General features: G+C 40.5%; 1 protein-coding gene across 2 annotated transcripts in view; it reads right to left on the bottom strand.

Annotated features, from left to right (window-relative positions):
* LOC139450533 (uncharacterized) overlaps positions 1-23,476 on the bottom strand; it is a 44,230-nt gene that overhangs the window by 2,419 nt on the left and 18,335 nt on the right. Inside the window, exons 1-2 of one of the 2 annotated variants that reach the window (XM_071232263.1) lie at positions 17,990-18,066; positions 489-693 (exon numbers count right to left, since the gene is read on the bottom strand). In XM_071232263.1, coding sequence (XP_071088364.1) covers positions 489-693; positions 17,990-17,993 — 209 coding nt within the window. In that variant the 5' untranslated portion in view covers positions 17,994-18,066. Of the gene's footprint in view, positions 1-488; positions 694-17,989; positions 18,067-23,476 lie in introns of those variants that run through there. The other variant, XM_071232262.1, reaches the window with a different exon arrangement.

Here is a 23,476-nt window from a genome sequence, read left to right as displayed (position 1 = left end):
TTGCAACGTTTGAGCAATATTCTAGCTGCATCGCATGGGGATGTAAAGAATGGACGCGGCCTGTTGTGAATGAGTTCAACTTGAATTTTACGACAATTTAAACAAAATTTCAGTTATTTCACAAGGGACACAACTCTGCACAACGCCTTTGACAAGTGTGCTACCAGATCCTATTCACGTGATGGGTGAGTGAGTGTGTGACTGGATATCCTCCAGCTAGTTGACAAGAAGTGATTCAGGCCCTCCAAGTGAGCGAGCGAGTGAGTGAGTATGGTTTTACCCCGCTTTTAGCAATATTCCAGCAATATCACGGCGGGGACACCAGAAATGGGCTTCACACATTGTACCCATGTCGGGAATCAAACCCGGGTCTTCGGCGTGACGAGCGAACGCTTTAACCACTTGGATACCCGACGGCCCAGTATGCATGTAATAGGACTTATGTAAAAAAACAACATCCTCTTACTTCATTGTTAAGTCTTACTTACTATTCATTCCAAAATACTGTAGACTTGGACTCCGCATGGCTGTAAATACTCTTCGTGATGTCGTGGCAGCAGTACATGGAGGTGTTGGTACCGCAGCAGAAGTGGTCGTTTGCGGTAAAGAGTTGCAGTTTGATTGGACAGTAAAAGGCGCTCTGTTTGTCTCCGTAGGTGTCGTTATAGGAAGGACAGAATTCTGATAGAACACCTGCAAGTGATAAAGAAATGAAGGTCATTAGAGACATGGTTAAACTATGTATCAAGTATGGGTGAGTGAGTTCGGTTTGGGACCAGTGGGGACTCCGGGAAGGAATATAGGTGCCCAGCACCTTACGCTTGTCGTATGAGGCGACTAAATGGATCGAGTGATCTGGTTCGTTGACTTGGCGGATTCCATGTCATCGCATCACAGTCATCGATTCATCGGATAGTCGGATTCCATGTCCTCGCATCACAGTCATCGATGCATCGGATAGTCGGATTCCATGTCCTCGCATCACAGTCATCGATGCATCGGATAGTCGGATTCCATGTCCTCGCATCACAGTCATCGATGCATCGGATAGTCGGATTCCATGTCCTCGCATCACAGTCATCGATGCATCGGATAGTCGGATTCCATGTCATCGCATCACAGTCATCGATGCATCGGATAGTCGGATTCCATGTCATCGCATCACAGTCATCGATGCATCGGATAGTCGGATTCCATGTCCTCGCATCACAGTCATCGATGCATCGGATAGTCGGATCCCATGTCATCGCATCACAGTCATCGATGCATCGGATAGTCGGATTCCATGTCATCGCATCACAGTCATCGATGCATCGGATAGTCGGATTCCATGTCATCGCATCACAGTCATCGATGCATCGGATAGTCGGATTCCATGTCCTCGCATCACAGTCATCGATGCATCGAATAGTCGGATTCCATGTCATCGCATCACAGTCATCGATGCATCGGATAGTCGGATTCCATGTCATCGCATCACAGTCATCGATGCATTGGATAGTCGGATTCTATGTCATCGCATCACAGTCATCGATTCATCGAATAGTCGGATTCCATGTCATCGCATCACAGTCATCGATGCATCGGATAGTCGGATTCCATGTCATCGCATCACAGTCATCGATTCATCGAATAGTCGGATTCCATGTCATCGCATCACAGTCATCGATTCATCGAATAGTCGAATTCCATGTCATCGCATCACAGTCATCGATTCATCAAATAGTCGGATTCCATGTCATCGCATCACAGTCATCGATGCATCGGATAGTCGGATTCCATGTCATCGCATCACAGTCATCGATGCATCGAATAGTCGGATTCCATGTCATCGCATCACAGTCATCGATTCATCGAATAGTCGAATTCCATGTCATCGCATCACAGTCATCGATGCATCGAATAGTCGGATTCCATGTCATCGCATCACAGTCATCGATGCATCGAATAGTCGGATTCCATGTCATCGCATCACAGTCATCGATTCATCGAATAGTCGAATTCCATGTCATCGCATCACAGTCATCGATTCATCGGATAGTCGGATTCCATGTCATCGCATCACAGTCATCCATGCATCGATAGCCTGGCTCACACGCGATTATTTACATGCCGTCGTCCTAAAGTTGGAATATTGCTGGGTGCGGTGTTAAACAACAATCAACAAGCAAATCAAACCATTTGATGCCCCTTTGAACTGTGTTGCACTTGTACCAGGGCGTGTCAGCTCGAGTCAAGTCCGAATGTAGGCAGAAGCCACCCATTTAACACTTTAGTGAAACCACCGGCATGGTGCTGACAAAGCAAAAGTAAAAATAAGGGTGAGTCCATTCTTCAAGTCTGAGGGGCGCAGCGCTACACAGCAATTGTCACCAAGGGAGCTTAAAATTATCACCAAGAGATGTAATTTTGTTACATTCATAAATGATACGAGTGAATGGCTGGCGAATTCTTCTTAAACGCCACAGGACTGTATAATATTAATGTATTCGGAAAATAGATACATCAACTATATATATCATCAGATTGTGCGTGGTTGAATCTGTAAGATTAATCACAAACATTTCAGAGTTGGAGTCATTATCAAAAAAGAAACATAGGTAAACTGACGGACAAAGGTCACATTACCACTTTAAAAATGAAATTGCAAAATTTAACAAGAGTCACAACATCCACACCGCATGAAGCTCCGTAAAACAGGGGCAGTAACTCTGTCAAAATTTGTCGAAATGAAATGGGACTGCGATATGCGTATCATCAACATGTCGAGATTTTGTGTGTAGAGTGTCAGGGATATTCTCTGGAAACTGGAGGAAGAGTTGATTTCACAAGCTTAGTACCCTCTCTCACAATTAGGCAAATGAAGCTCCGCAAAACAGGGGCAGTAACTCTGTCAAAATTAGTCGAAATGAAATGGGACAGCGATATGCGTATCATCAACAAATCAATGCAAAACACATCGTCCAAAAACAACAATGTTCTATGCAGAAAATGATACACAGCACGGCACAGTATGTTTTGTAGAAAATGGGAAAAGGTGAAAAACACGTGCCGCTTGAGCAACCGAAACACTGGCAATAAGTATATGTAAATGATACGAACAACATGTCACTGATGAATAAACATCACAGAACTTCCACGATCGACACCCGAACAACACGAGCGGGCCCTGGTTAAGAACAGACGCCCATGCCCACATTGCCAGAACTTTTGGTTTCTCACGTGTTGCTGTAACTAACATTATGCAGCATTACAGACAGAACCGGCAGACATCAGACAGGCCAAGAACAGGCAGACCCAGGGTAACTTCGCCCAATGAAGACCTGTACTTAAAAACTTGCATCTCCGTACTCGATTCCTGACAGCCACGTCCCCCATAGAACACCTGTGGAATGTCACGGATCGACAGCGACCACATCCTCCAGCTAGTTGACAAGAAGTGATCCAGGCCCTCCAAGTGAGCGAGTGAGTGAGTGAGTATGGTTTTACGCTGCTTTTAGCACTATTCCAGCAATATGACGGCGGGGACACCAGAAATGGGCTTCACACATTGTACCCATGTCGGGAATCGAACCCGGGTCTTCGGCGTGACGAGCGAACGCTTTAACCACTAGGCTACCCGACCGCCCAGGCCCTCCAAGAAGAATGGCGACGTTTCCAACGACTATCCCTTTCTGTGCCCTGGAGAGGTTTTACATGTCCTGTGGTAGATGTGTCATTGAACTTGAGCGATTTTTGATGTATTTGCCCTCTGTCCATTACTTGAAAGCTTGTTTCTGCTACCCCACCTAAATTCGGGCTACTGTCCTGATGCCATATCGGATGGCATTTTAAAAGTTCATTTCGTTGAGATTTTGATCTCTTCAATACATTCTACTTTATGCATCTACTTTTTGTGTTTTTAAACTGGAGTGTTTTAGGACTTTGATAGAGTTTCTTTTGGTCGCCAGTTTATATTTTGTTACAATGCTTGTTACACAAAATAGGACGTGGAATTCATGCTCAATTTCACCTCCGTGACCAAACCACGGCCTTCTGTGTGATGTTAAAAGCAGTATTATCAATGAAGAGAGTTCAACTTCCTTATTCTTTCAATGCGACGTTTCGGCATAGGTACGAGTACCTTTATCACGCAGGTTCTGTTGAATGGTATTAGTATTCAACCTTGGTTAACTGGTCACCTGAATGACTGACCGCCTGAAGGACTAAGTAACGGACCGATCCAATACCGATCGACCGACCGAACGACCGACGGATCAACGAACGAACGAACGAACTGATTGATCGAACGAACGAAGAAAGAACAAACGAACAAACGATTGAACGAACGAACGCACAATCAAACCATGAACTGAATCAACACAATCGAGAAACGACTGACCAACGTAAATAATGTGACACCATGGTGGGTCTTACATAATCACATGTTATCCAACCAAACAATAACTATCACGTTGTAACTCTTCCACCACGAAGCAATGTGCAATGGAGAGAGAGTTCATTATTTCTCGTGAAAGGATAACACCAGAATTAATTGCAGTTCTCATTTTGTCTTTCACTCAGTTCCGCATCATACTAAACGTCTGTATTCAACCTAGGATAAATGATCATCGAAAATGTACATAATACATCTTAGCGCCTTAATCAATACGGAATTGAAAACTGTGTTAATGGAAAAAACTGTTCTATTTGTGCTTCGCTGCATCATGATAGTGTAAGGACATTCGAGACGAAGACTTCTCACATCGATATTACCCAATGTATGTTGTGAAGTTAACGTCAATATGTGCTGTAATTTCAGTGTAACTCAATGATGTTGAATAAGGTTGAATGCAGGTCGGTATTGACAGAAGAGCTCGAGTGCTGTGTTGTCGATCACGGTAAGTGTGGTTGTCAGGGAGTCATGCAAGGACCTCCTGAAGATTTACATGAACATGCGTGTAACTAAACACGCCAGTGCAGAAGAGCCATCGTCGTATTTGTTTTACAGAAATCGAAAAAGAGATAGCATGATATGCTAGCTGCAAGTTTACAAACAAAAACAATTATCATAAATGTAAAGTGATGACACCAAACACGTCCTGAACTACCGGTAGAGCCCGTTGTCAGTGAAGGTCGCACAGGGAAGCGAACGAACGACGACGAACGAATAGAAACTAAACTAAAATTAACCTTTTAACCACGATCATCACAGTCATCAAACATGATCAATGGTTCCAAAGGACTTGATAAAGACCAGTTGATTTGAATGAATACATAATTCTAACTTGTTGTCGTGTTGCAGATGCGTTATGGAAGGCTGATGGTACTGCTTCAGATCTATATAGAACGATTTAGTCATACTCTATAGGTTTGTGGAATTACCTCTCTGTGTCGGGTATGTCACATTTCAACCAAGATATTGGCATAGCTCTAACTTATCGGACCTCCTCCGTGGTTTTGTGAATAGAAAGTCTGCCCGGAGCGCGGAGGGTTCGTGGCTCGATCACCGGCCGCTTCATTCCAAAAGATGTTCAAAGAATGTACTTGTTGTTGCCCAGCCTTGCGCTCGGCATAACGGTCACGAATGTGCCTCCTCCGCGTCATTGGTGAGCTAAAGCGGTCCACTCAGCTGCTGGATACAAACACCTACATGCATACGACACTGCTCTGACAATGAAAACACTTCAGTAGCAGGGATGCTAAGGCCACATCCTTACAAGGCCGAAGTGGTAAACGTCTGAGACCTGCATCACTTCGGGCTTTCCTCCCACATTAAGCTGACACGCCGTGATATAACTTGAATAATGTTAAAAGCGGCGTTAAACCCAACTCACTCACTCACTCTTTACAAGGCAGAAGGGAATCATAGAGCTGGGACCTTTGTTCTGCGTTGAAGATTTGAAGCGTGTACCAGCAATATGAATTTCCTACGTCATGCAGTGAGGGAAAAGTGTAATGTCAAACAGAAAATCGAGATCAGGTATCGATGTTGGAATATCGTGTTCTATTTTGAGGAATATTTTACTTTTTTTAAACGCAAACTTTCAAACATTTTTAACTTCTAACCAATGTCGACATCTCGACAACACGAGATAATATCCATTAAAGTCTTCTGCAGGTCATGCAGTTATATTGCAGGTCAACAAAACATAATTATATTCCACAGGGCCAGCGTTCGTCTCCACGATTGCGCTATTCGAGGGGTGGATGAAAGTTTCTGAGCCTAATTGCAAGGGCTGCTCTGATATAGTTGGTTGCTTATTATTTTTCATCATACTCCCAACACTTCTGCCAACGATGCCGGAGTGCCTGGCTCATATTGACGTAGAATGCTTTCAGTTGGTGTTGTAAACGTCCACCACAGCAGTAATAACGTCATCATCATTCTTGCCAGACAGTTTGTTCTTCAAGCTTGTGAAGAGGTGGGAATCTTATGATGGAACGTGTTGAATAGAGAGGCTGTTCAATAAGTTCAAAGCACACGTCATACATTGCAGCAACGACAGATCCGTGAAGATCCGGGGTATAATAGGTCTTCAACAACCCATGCCTGCCGTAAAAGGCGACTATGCTTGTCGTAAGAGGCGACTGACGGGATCGTGTGGTCAGGCTCGCTGACTTTTTTGATGAAGGTTATGATGTCAATCTCTAGATTGTCTAGACCTGACTCGATTATTTACAGACCGCCGTCATATTGCAGAGAGCGGTGTTCAACAACAAACTAACATAAGTGCAGCAGCGGCGACAATTTTTGAGCACAGGTTCACTGACTTGGTGGAGTAACACACCGTTAGTGAGTTTTCCACGACGTTTAGCATTGATATTCTCGAACAGTTACCTTAGCAGATTAGCATAATATTGGTCACTAATGATGAGATTGACATTAAGATTGGTAGATAATGTTTTCAAAGACCGTCATATGACTCTGGCTCAAAATTTATCATGTTTAACGTTTACAGCATCAGTAAATCTTTCAAAACGTTTTATGGCAGACAGGGGCACTGGTGGCCCAGTCGTCTAAGGCGTCGCGATTCGCTGTGCAGAGTTGCGTCCCTTGGGCACCCCAGAAACCTATGATTGTGGGTTCGAATCCCGGTTCCCCCCAATTATGTTTCTAGGTCTGTCAGCACCATACCCGTGCTCGTGGGTTTCACCGAAGTGGTAAACGTCTGAGACCTGCATCACTTCGGGCTTTCCTCCCACATTAAGCTGACACCCCGTGATATAACTTGAATAATGTTAAAAGCGGCTTTAAACCCAACTCACTCACTCACAATTTATAGCAGACATGCGATATTTCAAAATTTGACCAAATATGTCCGACGCAAATCCTTATTTTGACTTTCACCATATGTTCCAATGTTTTGTTTCAGGTGAACAACTGTCTTTGCATGTGTTCGTGACGGGTACTGCTCACCTTTTGGGAACAGCTGGTATTATCACGCTGTGACAGTGAGTGAGTTGGGTTAAACGCAGCTTTTGACAATATTCAAGTTACATCGCGGCGTGTCAGCTTAATGTTGGAGGAAAGCCCGAAGTAATGCAGGTCTCAGACGTTTACCACTTCGATGAAACCTACAAGCACGTGTATGTTGCTAACAAACATAGAAACATAATCGGGGCGAACCGGGAACCCACAATCATAGGTTAATGGCATGCCCAAGGGAAGCAACACTCTTCACAGCGAATCGGGGCGCCTTTAACGACTGGGCCACCCGTGCCCCCACGCTGATTCATTAACACAATAAAGCCATGCACGTGATACAGTCGGAATCCTACAATGGACTCTCCTTTTAACAGAGATTTCGCAGGGCTAAGGAAAGGGTTTTGTCGCTTTTATAAAATTTGAAGTATTTTCCTCCACTGTCTCCACATATGACCACAGCTACAGATGAAGTCGACGGATGTTAGCTTTGCGACAACCATACGGTTATTTGAACGCAGTTAGCAGCAGCTGAATAGCTCGGTGTTGAGAACACAGTCTCTCAGAGGAACAGGGAGTGCCCATTGACCATATGTATTCATGCGATGATAGGGCCGGTTGGGTAGCATAGTGGTTAAAGCGTTCGCTCGCCAGGTCCGGGTTCGATTCCCCACATGGGTACAATGTGAAGCCCATTTCTGGGTTTCAGAACAAGGATGTAGTGTAATATGCCATTTTATAGCATCTGTAAACATCCATATATCATGTAAATGTGACGTAATACATGCCTGTTAGGTTTTCATTTTTATTTGAGTCAACATAACTTGACAGATTGACAGTACCAGAAAATCACAAAAAAACCTCTTTTAAACAAAAAAGGGTAGGGGATGTTTTTAAATTTTAAACAAAGTCAACTGCCTGCCTTTAGTACTTTTTCTGAAATGTAAATTTGGACATCATTGAAACATTCATTGACAATATCTTCAGTGCAACTTAAAACATCAAGAAACTGACACAAAATAATATTGCGAAGGATGTTCAATTATGCTACGGAGAGTGATTTCATGCCAAATATGAAAACCAAGAGGTCATTCTGCAACGAAAGAAGCAATACGCGAGTTCAGACGCTACAGAAATAATATATTTGCTGAAAATAACAGATAGACAGACAGATTTATTTGATTAAAGGCCAATTTACCAATTGTACAAAATACATTAATTTTACATCATATATATGTTTATCTCAGAGTGACCTAATTGACCCTTTCTTTTGTTGAAAACACGTACATTGGAAAGTTTGCATAATTTATCCTTGTATCATATTTGGATAATTGACAGTCTTTTTAAACAAAAGAAATGATGGTTAGCTGTCTTTGCGATAAACATTTCCTACATTTGTGCATAAAACTGTATATTACATGGCATTCAAAATCAGTGACATGACAGTGTTTACATGAGACAGCATCCTCATCAATATAAACAACACCCCCACGGACAAGTTGAAAATAAACACCTTTACTATCAAATGAGATAACACTTACTATAAAAATGTATATAGGCTATATATATCACACAGAGATGGTTAAAAGTTTAGTCGTTTAGTCTTAGTTCATTTAACTAATGGAGAGGAGAGAGGAGTATATCTAAAAATTACGTTCCTTGTGATTGCTAAGTCATCTTTATACAACCATTTCAGGTATATATAATTCAGTAACACAGAAGAGAGAGTTCATATAACATTACGATTATTTGAAGTTTGATGAAAATATGTCTGTAGAAGATATTTATTATTGTATTCCCGAGGCGCCCATTACATTATCCAATTTGAAGCATGGAATGCGACCTGGAATTGACAGTATTATCATTTGAAGGGCATTCCATCAGAACATTCTGTCATGAATTTCAGACAAAATAAGCTGTTTTACTCTGGAGTATTCCACCAAGTTTGGACAAAAGCCATCAGAAGCTATTGAACAAAAACCAAAGTCGACCGCAGAAACTCGGATAACTTTAGGGGAGTATTATTTCAATGTTTTCTAATTATTTTTCTGTTTCCTGTGATGAATTGGGTAATGAATAAAATATTCAACCTGTCTCTACCGGAACTGACTCGTACTGGGAGGGATCCGGTTCTTATTGGAAATCGTTTGTGTGACAATATTGAATTGCGTGTGTAAGACACTCCAGGTGATGGTAAAGTGTTTTGCATAACACTGAAACCCTCTATCAAGCCTTATGAGATATTTAGATATATCGATTGTCGTTTTCTGCATTTAGTCAAATCATATTCGGTATGAAGTCAAAGGCTCATTGTCACGGTGATATTTATATCTAAAACAGTGCATCACTATACAAAGGGGTTAGGAATGGTACGTTTAACAAACTTATTTCCATGCTTTGATGTGTCCATTCACAGTTAGCATCGATATTTCCAGTAACAATAAGCTCTGATATTTCCATTACCACTTAGCTCTGATATTTCCATTACCACTTAGCTCGGATATTTCCATTAACAATTAGCTCTGATATTTCCATTACCACTTAGCTCTGATATTTCCATTACCACTTAGCTCGGATATTTCCATTAACAATTAGCTCTGATATTTCCATTAACAATTAGCTCTGATATTTCCATTAACAATTAGCTCTGATGTGTCCATTACCACTTAGCTCTAATATTTCCATTAGCAATTAGCTCTGATGTTTCCATTAACAATTAGCTCTGATATTTCCATTAACAATTAGCTCTGATGTGTCCATTACCACTTAGCTCTAATATTACCATCAGCAATTAGATTTGATATTTCCATTAACAATTAGCTCTGATATTTCCATTAACAATTAGCTCTAATATTTCCATTAACAATTAGCTCTGATGTGTCCATTACCTCTTAGCTCTAATATTTCCATTAGCAATTATTTTTGATATTTTCATTTACAATTAGCTTTGATGTTTCCATTGCCAATTAACTTTGATATTTCCATTGCCAATTAACTTTGATATTTCCAGTGAAACACACACACGCACACACGCACACACGCACGAATATCCATGTTCCTAGATACATAAAGTCAGTTTCCGAGAGAAACAAAAAAACATTCGTAGAAAGTAGTTAAAAGTCCACGTAAAAGTGCTGATTTCAAAACAAACCTATTTGGGGGCGTGGCCTGAATCTACCGGCGCAGAAAGTAATGTTTTCAGTGGCTGATATGTAGACTTGGTAGCAGTGTCTATGTGCTATATAATCTAGTGTCTATCTACAATGTAATCATATACAATATGTGGAAGTTAAACATAAGTCAAATGACCCAAACGTATTGGGGGCAATTTCAGGCACATTTTGGGGTACCTCTAGAGACACTCACTTGGACCTCAACAAAACACTGATCAGATCAAACATAGCCTGTGGCTGCCTCGACAGAATACAATACCACGCCCTAATGCAAGCCACAGGTGCAAAGAAGAAGAGAGCAGGCAACATTGTCGCTCTGGGGACGAACAGCAAACCCTCTGTTGAAGGAAATATGGCAAGATAAAAATACCTGCTATGAAGCTCTAGCTCGGAATATTCACTCACTAAAACCATATGGGATAATAGTATGTGAACTCATCCGAAGTGACAATTGTGATTGTGACACTCACCTACTAGAAAGTCACTTTAAAGTCATTGCACCTTCCCTGGACTTTAGAAACTCTGAAAGCTGACACTGCTTTAACATCAGAAATCACTAAAAAAAGAAAAACCCAACACTACTCCGATCAGTAGGTATTACTAAATTCCAAACTACCTGGGACAGTTGTGCCCATCATACACTGGTGGATTCCAAGAATCGTATCAACAACACTTCTGGTTGCAGGATCAGTGTCCATAGTTCCAAACCAAAAGCAGATTCGGTCCGCATGTCTGGCGGTCAGTGAATATTCACTGCTGAATTGGAGGCAATTTATCATGAACTCAAACTCCGGAAATACCGGAAGCAAGGGCAGTCATCCTGTAAGACTCTTAAGTGCACTACAAGCGATCAGCGGCAGAAACGCAAACTCTAGACCAAATGCATTCAATAATATTCTATATGAAATGCATTGCAATCTAATGAAGGAAAACAGGTAGGGCTGTGCTGGATCCTGTCTCACATAGACATTCATGGAAATGAAAAAGCAGACACGTTGGCGAAGTTATAAGCCTTGTAAGAAAGCGGAAATACAGCCTATTGGCCCCTGACGCTGACATGCTATTAGGCTTTAGGACGGCCGCATGCTGATCAGACTGGACGATAAGTTGCCAGTGAAGTAACGATACCAGGTCAACCAGGCAGTCTTCCTTAGGCCTGGTTTCTCTGATTCTTCTTTGGCATGGCGCTAGTATCGATACTAGAGTGTTGGATCCACGTTTATCAGAAAAGGCACAGGTGCATTTTGATTTTCATTGAAAGCATTTTTTAACTGTGAAGCATGCTCGTTTATCAAACTGGTTTTTGGCGACCCATTATACCCATACTTATGTCTCCTTTTGGCCGTTAACATTTAATGTGCATACAGACAAGTGTAAAAAACGAGATACGTCTAAGAAATGTCTATCAAACAATAATAGAAGATAATATAGTTAGAATATGATATAATATATTAATATTATATAATATATTAATATGATAATAGTTATGATAGTCTTTACGTATAGCCATATACAGGCGTATAATAAGATGATGATCTTGGTGTCCTATCTCCATCCATTACGGTCATATTTAGCCAGTACTTTAGGGAACGCATACAAAGCACATACATAGAGTAGGTGTCGACCGCAGTTACCACACACAACAGCATTTGGAGACACTAAGTAAGTTCTCACAAGCCATAAAATGTCCTATATTTTCAAATCTATTTACACCCTTATATAAAGGGAAAAAAATCAATCTAGGTATCGAATAGTTGAGAAAAACGGAAGTGTCATCAAAACCAATCATCCGTAGATGGTGGAAAGATCCACTAAAGCTTGATCTTGATCTGAGACACACTGATTCATATTTGATGTACATGAGAATAGAAAGTCATGATATTTGAAGGTGTGGGCGGTTGAAACAAGTTTATCAGAAGGTTACAGAACCATTTCTCAGATAACAGACCTTCGTTTACATATAACATTCGTGTTATCGAAATGTACCGTTAGTCCGTGTGAGTCTGCAAACATTTCAAGAATATGAATGTGGTTCTGTAAACCAGTCACTGGGAAACAATAAAACAATATTTCAAACAAGTCTGGATGTGAACGCCGAGCCTCCTATGTGATGAAACATCATTTGACAAAACATTAACGAAGCAAATAATAATAGAGGGCTCAATATAGAGCCTTGTTTATCTCCGTTAGAACAGTCAAAATATTCTATATAAATGTTATCATTACATCTTGCACATGCTTTCACTGAGGCAAAGATTCCTGAAGTGCTCTCATCATCTTCCGACTACACCTGCATAGTGCTGCACTCCCATAGCTTAAGGTGGTTCACTGAACCAAAGGCATTTTTTAATAAATGTATACACAAGAAACGTATAATTTCTCATTTCAATTCTATAATTATTTTTCACAATTGCATTCAAAGTGAAAATGTGATCAGTTGGATCAGTCTAGTACAAGTACAAGAAGCCAATCACTTACGCACGCACGCACGCACGCACGCACGCACACACGCACACACACACACAAACACACGCACACACACACACACACACACACGTGCATGCATGTCGCTACTGGTACAAAATAATGAGGTGTAATGAAACCACACTTCACATCAACGAGCAGTAGGGGATGTAGTAAGCTAGTGATTACCGATATATCACAGATACAATGCCCCAGGTTCAGTATGCATTACAAACTCTTGAAAGAGGCACAGATACAACCTATCTCTGAGGATTGTCCCCATAAAAACTTAAGTGCCCAATAGTTTTTGCCAAACACGTCGTGGTCAATAGACAAATAGTCATATTTCCACCTTCTGCAGAAGATTTAGGAGATAAAGCATATGTGTGTTCAGATTTACGGGTATTATTTATGTCCTGAAATTTCATTTGTAACCGACGGCGCTACAAAATCACATAATGTTTATCGACATTCTTAAATACAAAAGTTGTCAGTCATTTTCTGAAGCACTCTCTCGCTCTCCAGCAACAGGGAGGTAGACATGGCTTCATTCTGAAATTGTATGACGTCGCCCCGGAATTCGTTGGAGTCATGATACAATGGATGAGTTCACATGTTTCCTTGATAACTGAAACTCGCCTTGGTAGCAGAATGTGGAAAAAAACACAAAATCGATGTTGTTCTTATTAGAATTAAATACATATTTTATGAAGGTGGTATTCATATCACAAAGCCCAATGGCTAGTTTTCCAGATATGGGATTGAGAAAAAAAGATACTTATCAAGAAAAGTATTCATGCGCAGTGAATAGTCAAGATTTCCGGGCTTCGAATCCCATTCAATCAAGTTTTGCAACCAATCATTCAACTTTTTCATGTTATTATAGTGTTACACGCTCTGTCAGTGATGGAAATACAGGATCGTTTACGACCTATGTGTTATACATGTTTTATATGCTATTTGTCTTCCTTCGATGCACCTGTACACAGGCTACGTTCACAAGCCAAAATTATTCTTGCTCAGAATTTGTTTGAACAAGAATACAACTCTCAGTGCCTCAGTAAAGCTTTCCATAAGTTTTATGTGGAAGGCATTTCCAAATTTGACACATCATTGACATAAACGATGTTCGATGTAATTCCCTCATTTGACTTGTACAATACTTAGGTTCCTGTGTTTTTAAAGGTGAATACGTGACTTGCACGTTTTTGTGACCGGTGTTTTAGCGAACATCTGGTATCATCACTTTTTATTGTGATTCATATACACAGGCTAAGGATATAGTCGGAGTCAACTCTTTTTGCTTTTGGCAGATGCTTTTTTATGATTATGGAAAGGGTTTTGTCGCTTTCCTTTATTGAAGTAATAACATTCGATATATCAACACATCAATTAATACAAACAACAAAAGTAACTCTATCTCGAGAACTCATATGAAAACCAGCACAAAGACGTCAACACAAATCAAATCCAGGCCTCGGTGGTTCAAAATGTCTTTCACCGTGGGTACAGATGTTGTCTTTTATCCAAGAATACAGATTTTGTGTCCAATAGACGTGGAGGTAGCATATGCTACTGTCGGTGTGCTAAATACAAAGGCGTCATACAAACTGAATAGTTCGGTAGATATTACACTTAAAAACAGTCAACCGAGCTTGTAACATCGTTAAATGGGGACTAGGCTGGGGCCAACCTAAACAAATTATCATAACCATAAGAAATCCATAGTCCATTGTACAACTCTGACTATATCATGACCACATGTTTATGAATTAATATCAAATAGTGATGACACCAGGTGTTCGCGATAAGGTGAGCCTATCCTGCCCCACTGCGTGCATCCGTCATAAATTCACGCAAAGGCAAGTCAACTGTTCACCTGACAAAAACACGGGATCATGTGGTAGATGTCAAAACAGGAAATTGCATCGAACATTATTTAGGTCACTGATGTGTCAAATTTGGAAATGAGCTCCACATGTTTACCATAACACGTTTTGAAAGTTTCTGTAAATCCACATTTTTCTGCAACTAACTCAAATTGTATCATGTGTAGCATGAATCTAGCAGTTAACAACTACCCAAATACACACAATCAAGAGATGAAACGTTTTAATGACAAGAGCTTCTTTATTGGTTGTGGCGATGTTTCAGGGTTACTGAATGATCACCTCATTAAGGAGCAAGAAGTTTCACGTAGCGTATTAAGAGCAATACTCCTCAATGCGACGCCAATCTCCATTTCACTGGGTTTAACGTGGCGTGTTGTACTTATGTAGCGACGTGCATGCACGAGTCATTAAATAAATTGACTATCGGATATAAACTGCTTCATTCTTGAAGTCAACCGTGTCTTCGTTGTAAGAGCTTCTAAAAATGCCACTTAAAGAAATGAGATGTGATTGTTGTTTAAAATAGAATGTGGACATCGAGAATAGTTATCATTCAAACTCATATCATTTCAACTGCACTTGGTAAAAGAAGTGTTCCCCAATGTCATGATGAAGCTAAACCTTATATGTTAAGTAATTTCCCTGTTGAGTGTTTAAGTGGTTATATGAATACATATTGACATTTCGTTATTCTTGTCAAATCGATATTATGGTATATATATACATGTTCATGGAACCTTGACACATACTATTGGTGTAGTTAAATGAGCTATGAACCTAAACCTGTGTTGTTCTGCCGTTATGGTCACTACATTCATGTCAACATGTGACAGTACCTGAAGGATTCGGTCATGCTAGAATCTCCTTCGTCCGAGGTACAAGTTTATGTTAAGGAATAAACGACTTATACGCTAAGATGTAGCAAACTGTAGTCACACGTGAAATGCAGCTACATGGTGAGGTGACCTGATGTGTGCTGAAATGCGGTTTTACGTCGCGTTAATAATGCTACCCTGCTGTGTCACACTGCCCCAGTTCAGCTGGATACTCCACTCAGACAGTACTTGTTTTATCTTTTAACATGTTTTGGTATGAAGCGGCCAGGGGATCGAACCACCGACCTGCTGCTCTCCGGGAAACCGCTCCATCCATTACAGCATGGATGCGATGCAGAAAGCTGCGGAACCACTCAACCCTGGGGACCAGGGCGCCGTTGTACAAAGCGATCTTAGCGCTAAGGTGATCGTAACTCCCATACCTTACGACAGTCGTAGCGCTAAGGTTGTTTTGTACAGCGTCACCCAGGTCCTGTTTTTGGATCATCTTAACTTCAAGCTTTCTTAAACGTTGGTCATCATATATTCATAGCATGACCATTTTTATCAATAAAATATGGATTTTTTTGCACGAAAGAATTTTCAGTGTCAAGGGGTTGACTATCTACAATATCAAAATATTTTTGTAATACAATATTTTATCATTTTTATCGGGTACATCTGGTTGCAAAATTAAAAGGCAAATTTTTGTGTCTAATTGGACGTGTTGTTATAACTTGTTGAAACTCCGAAAATATAACAGCTATCGAACGATGGGACGATGAATTTTTATATTGTGACATTGCGTGAGGGTAAGGATAAGAATTTACGTTCATACATGAATATATGAATATATGACAAGTATATATACAGGTAGGAGGAAATGTTTATACAGTAAAGTAGACATCAGATGTAGGTATACTGGAGTGGAGAAGCCTGTTATGTACACACAAGGGTAGAAAAGACAATCATCAGTGAAGTCAGTGATAGAAACAAGCGATGAATCTAGTAGTATGATTGTCATCACTGCCCTTGTGTGTACATAACAGGCTTCTCCAGTCCGGTATAACTACACCTGGTATCTACTCTACTGTATAAACGTTGCCTCCTACTTATATATATATACGCGTCAACCACACTCTATATATCACCCATCTCAAAATCAGAAATTAAAAGTGTAAACAAACAAAAAATCACAAAAAATGGCATAACCTATATCTAAACTCAAATAGCCAAATCAAAAGAGTGCTCAGCAAACCACTAACCAAACCAAAAATTCTCCATCCATCAAAAAAAATCGACAGAGTAATCACTAAACTCCAAACAGGACACACCAACCTAAATAACCACCTAAAAAAAATTAAAAAACACACTACAGGTAACTGTCCAAACTGCAAACAACCAGAAACCCCAGAACACGCACTCATCCACTGCACACACTACCTAACACATCGAACCGCATTACAAACCACCCTCAATCTAAACAGGGCTCTCACTCTAGAAGCAATACTAAACCCACAAAATAAACTAGAAAACTTCAAGGCCTTAGGCGTATTCTTAATAAAAACGGAACTAATAAAACGCATCTAAAACCATAATAACCTACCAAATCAAAATCACATAAACAAACAATCATCCACCATACCCAGCTCCCTTAGTTCTCCTCCCCAACCCCATCGGCATCTATTCCAAATCTCAAAATTCCCAAATTCTATATAAGCAACCCCTAAAGCCCCCTCTTGGGTTGCACAGACCACCCTCGCCCCTTTCGGAAACACATTAAATGGCCTGGCCGGGCCCCGTGTGCGAAATACGCATCAGTCGGAAAGCGCACGTTAAATCTCCAAAGTAAGTAAGTAAGTAAGTTACTCTATATATCACTTGCTTGATAACGGCGTTAGAACCTACACTGAAACGTCGCTCTTAATTGTAATAAAGAAGTTGTTCATCCATAAATTCTTATCCTTACTTAGAACTCCAACTTCTAAATGCCTACCAAAGAAGAAATTGCGTGAGAAGTAAATTATAAAAAAAGTAATTAGTTTTGGGCGGGAAACACAGTAATAATTATTCTTTCATTTGCAAATATTGGAAGGAATAGCTGGAGACATTCTGCTGTTTATGGTTTATGTTAATTATGGTGCTATATATTAGAGTTTTGTGGGGTACAAAACCCGTGATTTCAAATAGGAAAAAAATAAGCGAAAGTGTAATATCAAGCGTAAAAAAAAACATATTTACCCATCCTTTTAATTATGACGATGCCTCCACCTCGACTATCATCCTACAAAACCAATCCTCTAGAAGAACGTTGAAACCTCGTCACAACACACATGCTACAACACAGTATAGTGGTCGCATGGTCTGGAAATAGATGTCGTCTGCTTGTTTCGCGCCACCCGGTAACTGTCGTCTGCTGCTGATTGCAATATTCGATTGAGCCAAGAATCAACAAAGGGCTTGAGAGATTCTGCCACAGCTTCAGAAGTGAGTTGTTATCCGTAGTCCGAATGTAAAATGGTCGATTTTGTGATCGATACAGGATGTGGAGACTAAAGGGAACAAATATATATTCGAGCTTTAGCATGGATGAACTAAATAGCTTCTTTTACTTTAACGTATCCTGGTGTTGTTGATTATTCGCCAAAGGGTCGATTACTCAGCTACGTCAGATCCTTAACAACTCGACTTTTGCAGATGAGAAGAAATATTGAAAATGGTGTAAGGGATGCATTGTTTGTGCATATTTGTTTTTGGTTTCCAGAAGTGGACCGGAGGCAGTGACACGCCGAGAACAAATATTTAAATCTGGGTCACTGCAATATAAAACAGTTTTATTGAAGGCAGTTAATAATGAAATGATTCTATGTTTGTCAGCACCATACCCGTGCTCGTTGGTTTCACCGAAGTGGTAAACGTCTGAGATCTGCATCACTTTGGGCTTTCCTCCCACATTAAGCTGACACACCGTGATACAACTGAAATAATGTTAAATGCGGTGTTAAACCCAACTCACTCACTAATAATTAAATTGTCATTAAAATTTTGTAATATTGGTAACAAATACATACCTTACTTTCAGCCAACAGAATATATATTCCTCAACAGAATTAACACCTTTCTGTGGAGGTAAATATGTGCATAATTCTAATACCATAAAATCAACAAAGCTTAATTAAGCAGCTCCGGACAAAAGGACAAAATCATTTTTAGACTCTTCAAGTAGGATTCAATTCCTGTACAATGACTAACATGTATACCCCACTCAGACAAATTATACTGTCTGTGTTCAGGCTCGCTGACTTGTCTCATGCATGTCATCGAATTCCAATTAGGTAGAACGATGCTCATGATGTCAGTCAATGAATTGTCTGGTCCAGCCAAAGCATAATCAGTCTCGACTATCTGCCGAAGCAGATTCCTTTCGGAGTAAAAGGCAAATAAGTGAAAATTATATGAATGGATCTCTGAAAATCACACACCTGCTGCTAGCGAAAAGGGTAAGCTGTCCTGCGTTACTCGTAAGGGCCGTCGCTTCACAATTTGTAAGTGCCGGCGAGTAAAGAGATATGAAAACTACGTGAAAACTTCACAGCATGGAAATGCATCGCACATCATGTTGATAAGCGTTTTGTCATATTTAGCAAATACTTCTGGATTTCCGTTTATATATATATTAAGTGTAACTGATATCAGTGCATTGTCTGCCTGTACCAAAGTGTCCACATCCGTTCACAGCCGCCGATTGTCTGTAGAACGAATTAAACAATAAAAATGAAGAGGTGCCTCTTTGGACAGATCTATTTATACCGCGTACTCTTTTAAAGGTTGACTTTGACTCGACCCCTTATGTGTATTGAGTGAACGATTTGAGTCGGGACGACCTTTAACGACTCACAATTGGCCCTATATGCGTGACCTTCATTTGATTTGTGATAGTCATTATATCAATGACACTTATGATTCGTGGTACTTCCTGTGAGGACTTATAATAACCTTTATCATCCCAAACAGGCTTCACGGGAAATGGGAAAGACTTTGACTCGACCCCTTATGTGTATTGAGTGAACGATTTGAGTCGGGACGACCTTTAACGACTCACAATTGGCCCTATATGCGTAACCTTCATTTGATTTGTGATAGTCATTATATCAATGACACTTAGGATTCGTGGTACTTCCTGTGAGGACTTATAATAACCTTTATCATCCCAAACAGGCTTCACGGGAAATGGGACACTGGTGGCTCAGTCGTCTAACGCGTCGCAGAGTTGCGTCCCTTGGGTGCACAAGAAACCTATGATTGTAAGCTCGAATCCCGGTTCTCCCCGATTATGTTTTTAGGTTTGTCAGCAGTTTGGCTTGGACCCGTGCTCGTGTGTTTCACCGAAGTGGTAAATGGCTAAGACCTGTATCCCTTCGGGCTTTCTCACACATCAAACTGCTACGCCATGATATGACTGAAATACTGTTCAAAGTGGTGCTCAGCCAAACTCCCTCACTCAGTCCACAGGAGATACCGTGCGGAGAGATCATCCCTGGAGATAATGCTGCAATAGTTGGCATCATCATGTTCCGCAGACCACTGTGACTTCAGCAGTGACCACGACATATCATAATAGACTGACATCACCAATCTCTCTGATACTGAAGTTGGATAGCATCTTATATTTACAAACAGAAGAATGCTTATGTATGATAAACAGAATCTTTTCTTCGTGTTGTTTGACATGAAATATGTTAACCATCGTCGATAAATGTTTGAAATACTCGGCAAATCTTTGACTTTGAAATATTTGATATGAAAAGACATTTGGGGGAGATTCTCTATTTCAGATTTAGTACAGATAGTCGCGATAGTAAACTGGCGATCAAAAGAAAGTATACCGAAACACTTTTAAAAATATATAATCACAATTTACGTTCCTGGAGGGGGGTTGCAATATTGTTCGACGTAGCGTAACAAATGTTCAGTCATCGCATTTGCATTGTTGACATTTGATGGTATCGGGTGTATATCAGTGTTTGTGTCGTCAAATGATCATATATTCGACTTCTTCTTTTTTAACATTTGAAACAAGCGTGATCGGCATGCTTATTTTTCCACAATGTATGAATACCTCGCCACTATTTATTTTAAACAAATAGACATGATCATGAGCGCGTGTCCCTGACATGAACTGAAAAAAAGATGTGTGTTGCTTGAGAATGTTTTGACTTACATGAAATGTGTACATGGGGAAACTTACCGGCGCTTATTACTAATGTTTCATTTAAATGCATCCCGTATACTTCAAACGCAATATTGATTAAGCGAAATTAGTATTTCATCAACAATGAAGTAAGCGATCATATAAAATATTTACACTCAATTAACACTTGTTATTCTAACACCCCATAGTACATCAGGTTTGTGTTTCTTGTGACGGGCATGAAGACCCACGATCCTATTAATATGTCGTGGCTGAGCCTTATAAGCACTTTTAATGAGTCAACTCTCAACTGTACTACCATTCCCATGTTTCTGTCATGAGTTGGGGAGAGAAGTTCCTGTTCATATTAATATATAGAAACACATGAATATTAAACAGGTCATCGTAACTTTCTCGGTAGGTTATAGTAGCTTTTGGTGGTTGGGTGAGTGAGTTTGGTTTCAAGCTTTAAATACTATTTCAATTATGTCACGGTATGTCAACATGAAATAGAAGAAAGCTTAAAGTGATGCATGTCTTAGACGTTTATCACTTCAGTGAGTGAGTGAGTGAGTTTGGTTTTACGCCGCTTTTAGCAATATTCCAGCAATATCACGGCGGGGGACACCAGAAATGGGCTTCACACATTGTACCCATGTCGGGATTCGAACCCGGGTCTTCGGCGTGACGAGCGAACGCTTTAACCATTAGGCTACCTGACCGCCCCTATCACTTCAGTGAAACCCACGAGCACGGGTACGGTGTTGACAAACCTAGAAACATAATTAGGGTGAATGTAGGCATCGAACCACGATCATAGTTTTCTTGTAGGGTTGGGGCATCAAAGGTGACTGTGTCATCCGTATCCTCCAGCTTATTAATCTTAAACAGGTTATTCATATCGTCCATCAGGTTCATCTTGACTGCGTTCTGTCTGTTTATTGCTAGGAACTGAAATTCATTGTGGATTAGTTCACTCTTCTCTCGACAGTAGTACAACAGTTATATCATGCAGTTGTTGCAAAATACGTAATAACCACTCGTTCCACAAAGAGACCTGAGTACTCCGATCGTCTTAAGTCAATGTTGCAGTATGTGAGTTACGATGGCCTTGCGCTAAGATCGAGTTGTGCAACAGGGCCCTAGTTTAACCTGTGGTTGTACCTGTGTTGCTGATAGACTAAGGGCCATAGTGAGTGAGTTGGGTTTAACGCCGCTTTTAACAGTATTCCAGTTTTATCGCGGCGTGTCAGCTTAATGTGGGAGGAAAGCCCGAAGTGATGTAGGTCTAAGACGTTAACCACTTCGGTGAAACCCACGAGCACGGGTATGGTGCTGGCAAACCTAGAAACTGGGCCACCCACGTGAGGGGATCTGTACACAGTATTGTTGAATGTTTAGAAAGTCCGGAAGGAAATGAGTTGATGATCAGCGAGCTTCCCCGAACTGTTCCGTTTGCCGATGATCAAAGAAGGGCAGAGAGCTAAAATTGTCAGTGACTATCGGAAATGCCCAATGATAAATACGACTAGTTTCAGTTAACGAATAAAGAATGCGGAGACAAAAGTTCTCCCTTGCGCGTTACTGGCACAATATTAATGGAACTCATTTGTGTCCCCACTCACCTCTCATGCTATAGAAACCCAGCTAAACCTTGCCTTGCATATGCAATCATTATATGCCGTTGACAAGTAGGGAATCGTCTACTATGTAATTTTCATTACATTTTTTATTTATATTTACATGTTTAATGACCGTCTTATCTTACCTTGCGTTCAATAAAATCCCTTTGACGTCGAAATATATGGGCAAAACATGCCCTAAAGTATGACAAAACGACAGAATATATCGAACCAAATATTCCTTGACATCAATGTAAGTCTGCATGATCAATATAATGCTCGACTGAAATAAATGATTGATAACTGTGAAAATATCAATACATATGTGCTCCATATATTCCTTTGTTCTTAACGTTGAATGATTCTAAGACAATGCGCACTTGTTCCGGGAAGTTATTGATCCTCGGCTTGCTATAATACGTGTATGAAGTCAGGGATTATCACGAGAACAATTTCTATAGATCGACGGTTAACATGGACTTCGAAACTGAAATTATCAAATATTTACCTACATGTAAACAAACGCAAGATACAGGTAAAGTTGTACCTATAAATATTGAGATTGGAAGGCCTCAAACAACATTTATGTACTGTTTGAGTGAGTGAGTATGGTTTAACGCCGCTTTTAGCAATATTCCAGCAATATCACGGCGGGGGACACCAGAAATGGGCTTCACACATTGTACCCATGTCGGGAATCGAACCCGGGTCTTCGGCGTGACGAGCGAACGCTTTAACCACTAGGCTACCCGACCGCCCCTGTACTGTTTGAGAAACAGAAACAGTGTAAATACCCATAAGAACATATTTAGAAAATGTAAATTATTTTTTAATTTGTTTACTGTGTATCTGCACAGTCAGTGTGGTTGCCAAGTGGCTAAAGCGGCCACTTGTGTCAACGAAGACACAGGTTTG

This window comes from Haliotis cracherodii, unplaced genomic scaffold (genome assembly GCF_022045235.1).
Source record: "Haliotis cracherodii isolate W230 unplaced genomic scaffold, xgHalCrac1.p SCAF_8, whole genome shotgun sequence".
NCBI lineage: Eukaryota > Metazoa > Mollusca > Gastropoda > Lepetellida > Haliotidae > Haliotis > Haliotis cracherodii.
The sequence above is the reverse complement of the archived record's forward strand: the minus strand, read 5'-3'. Positions and strand labels throughout refer to the sequence as shown.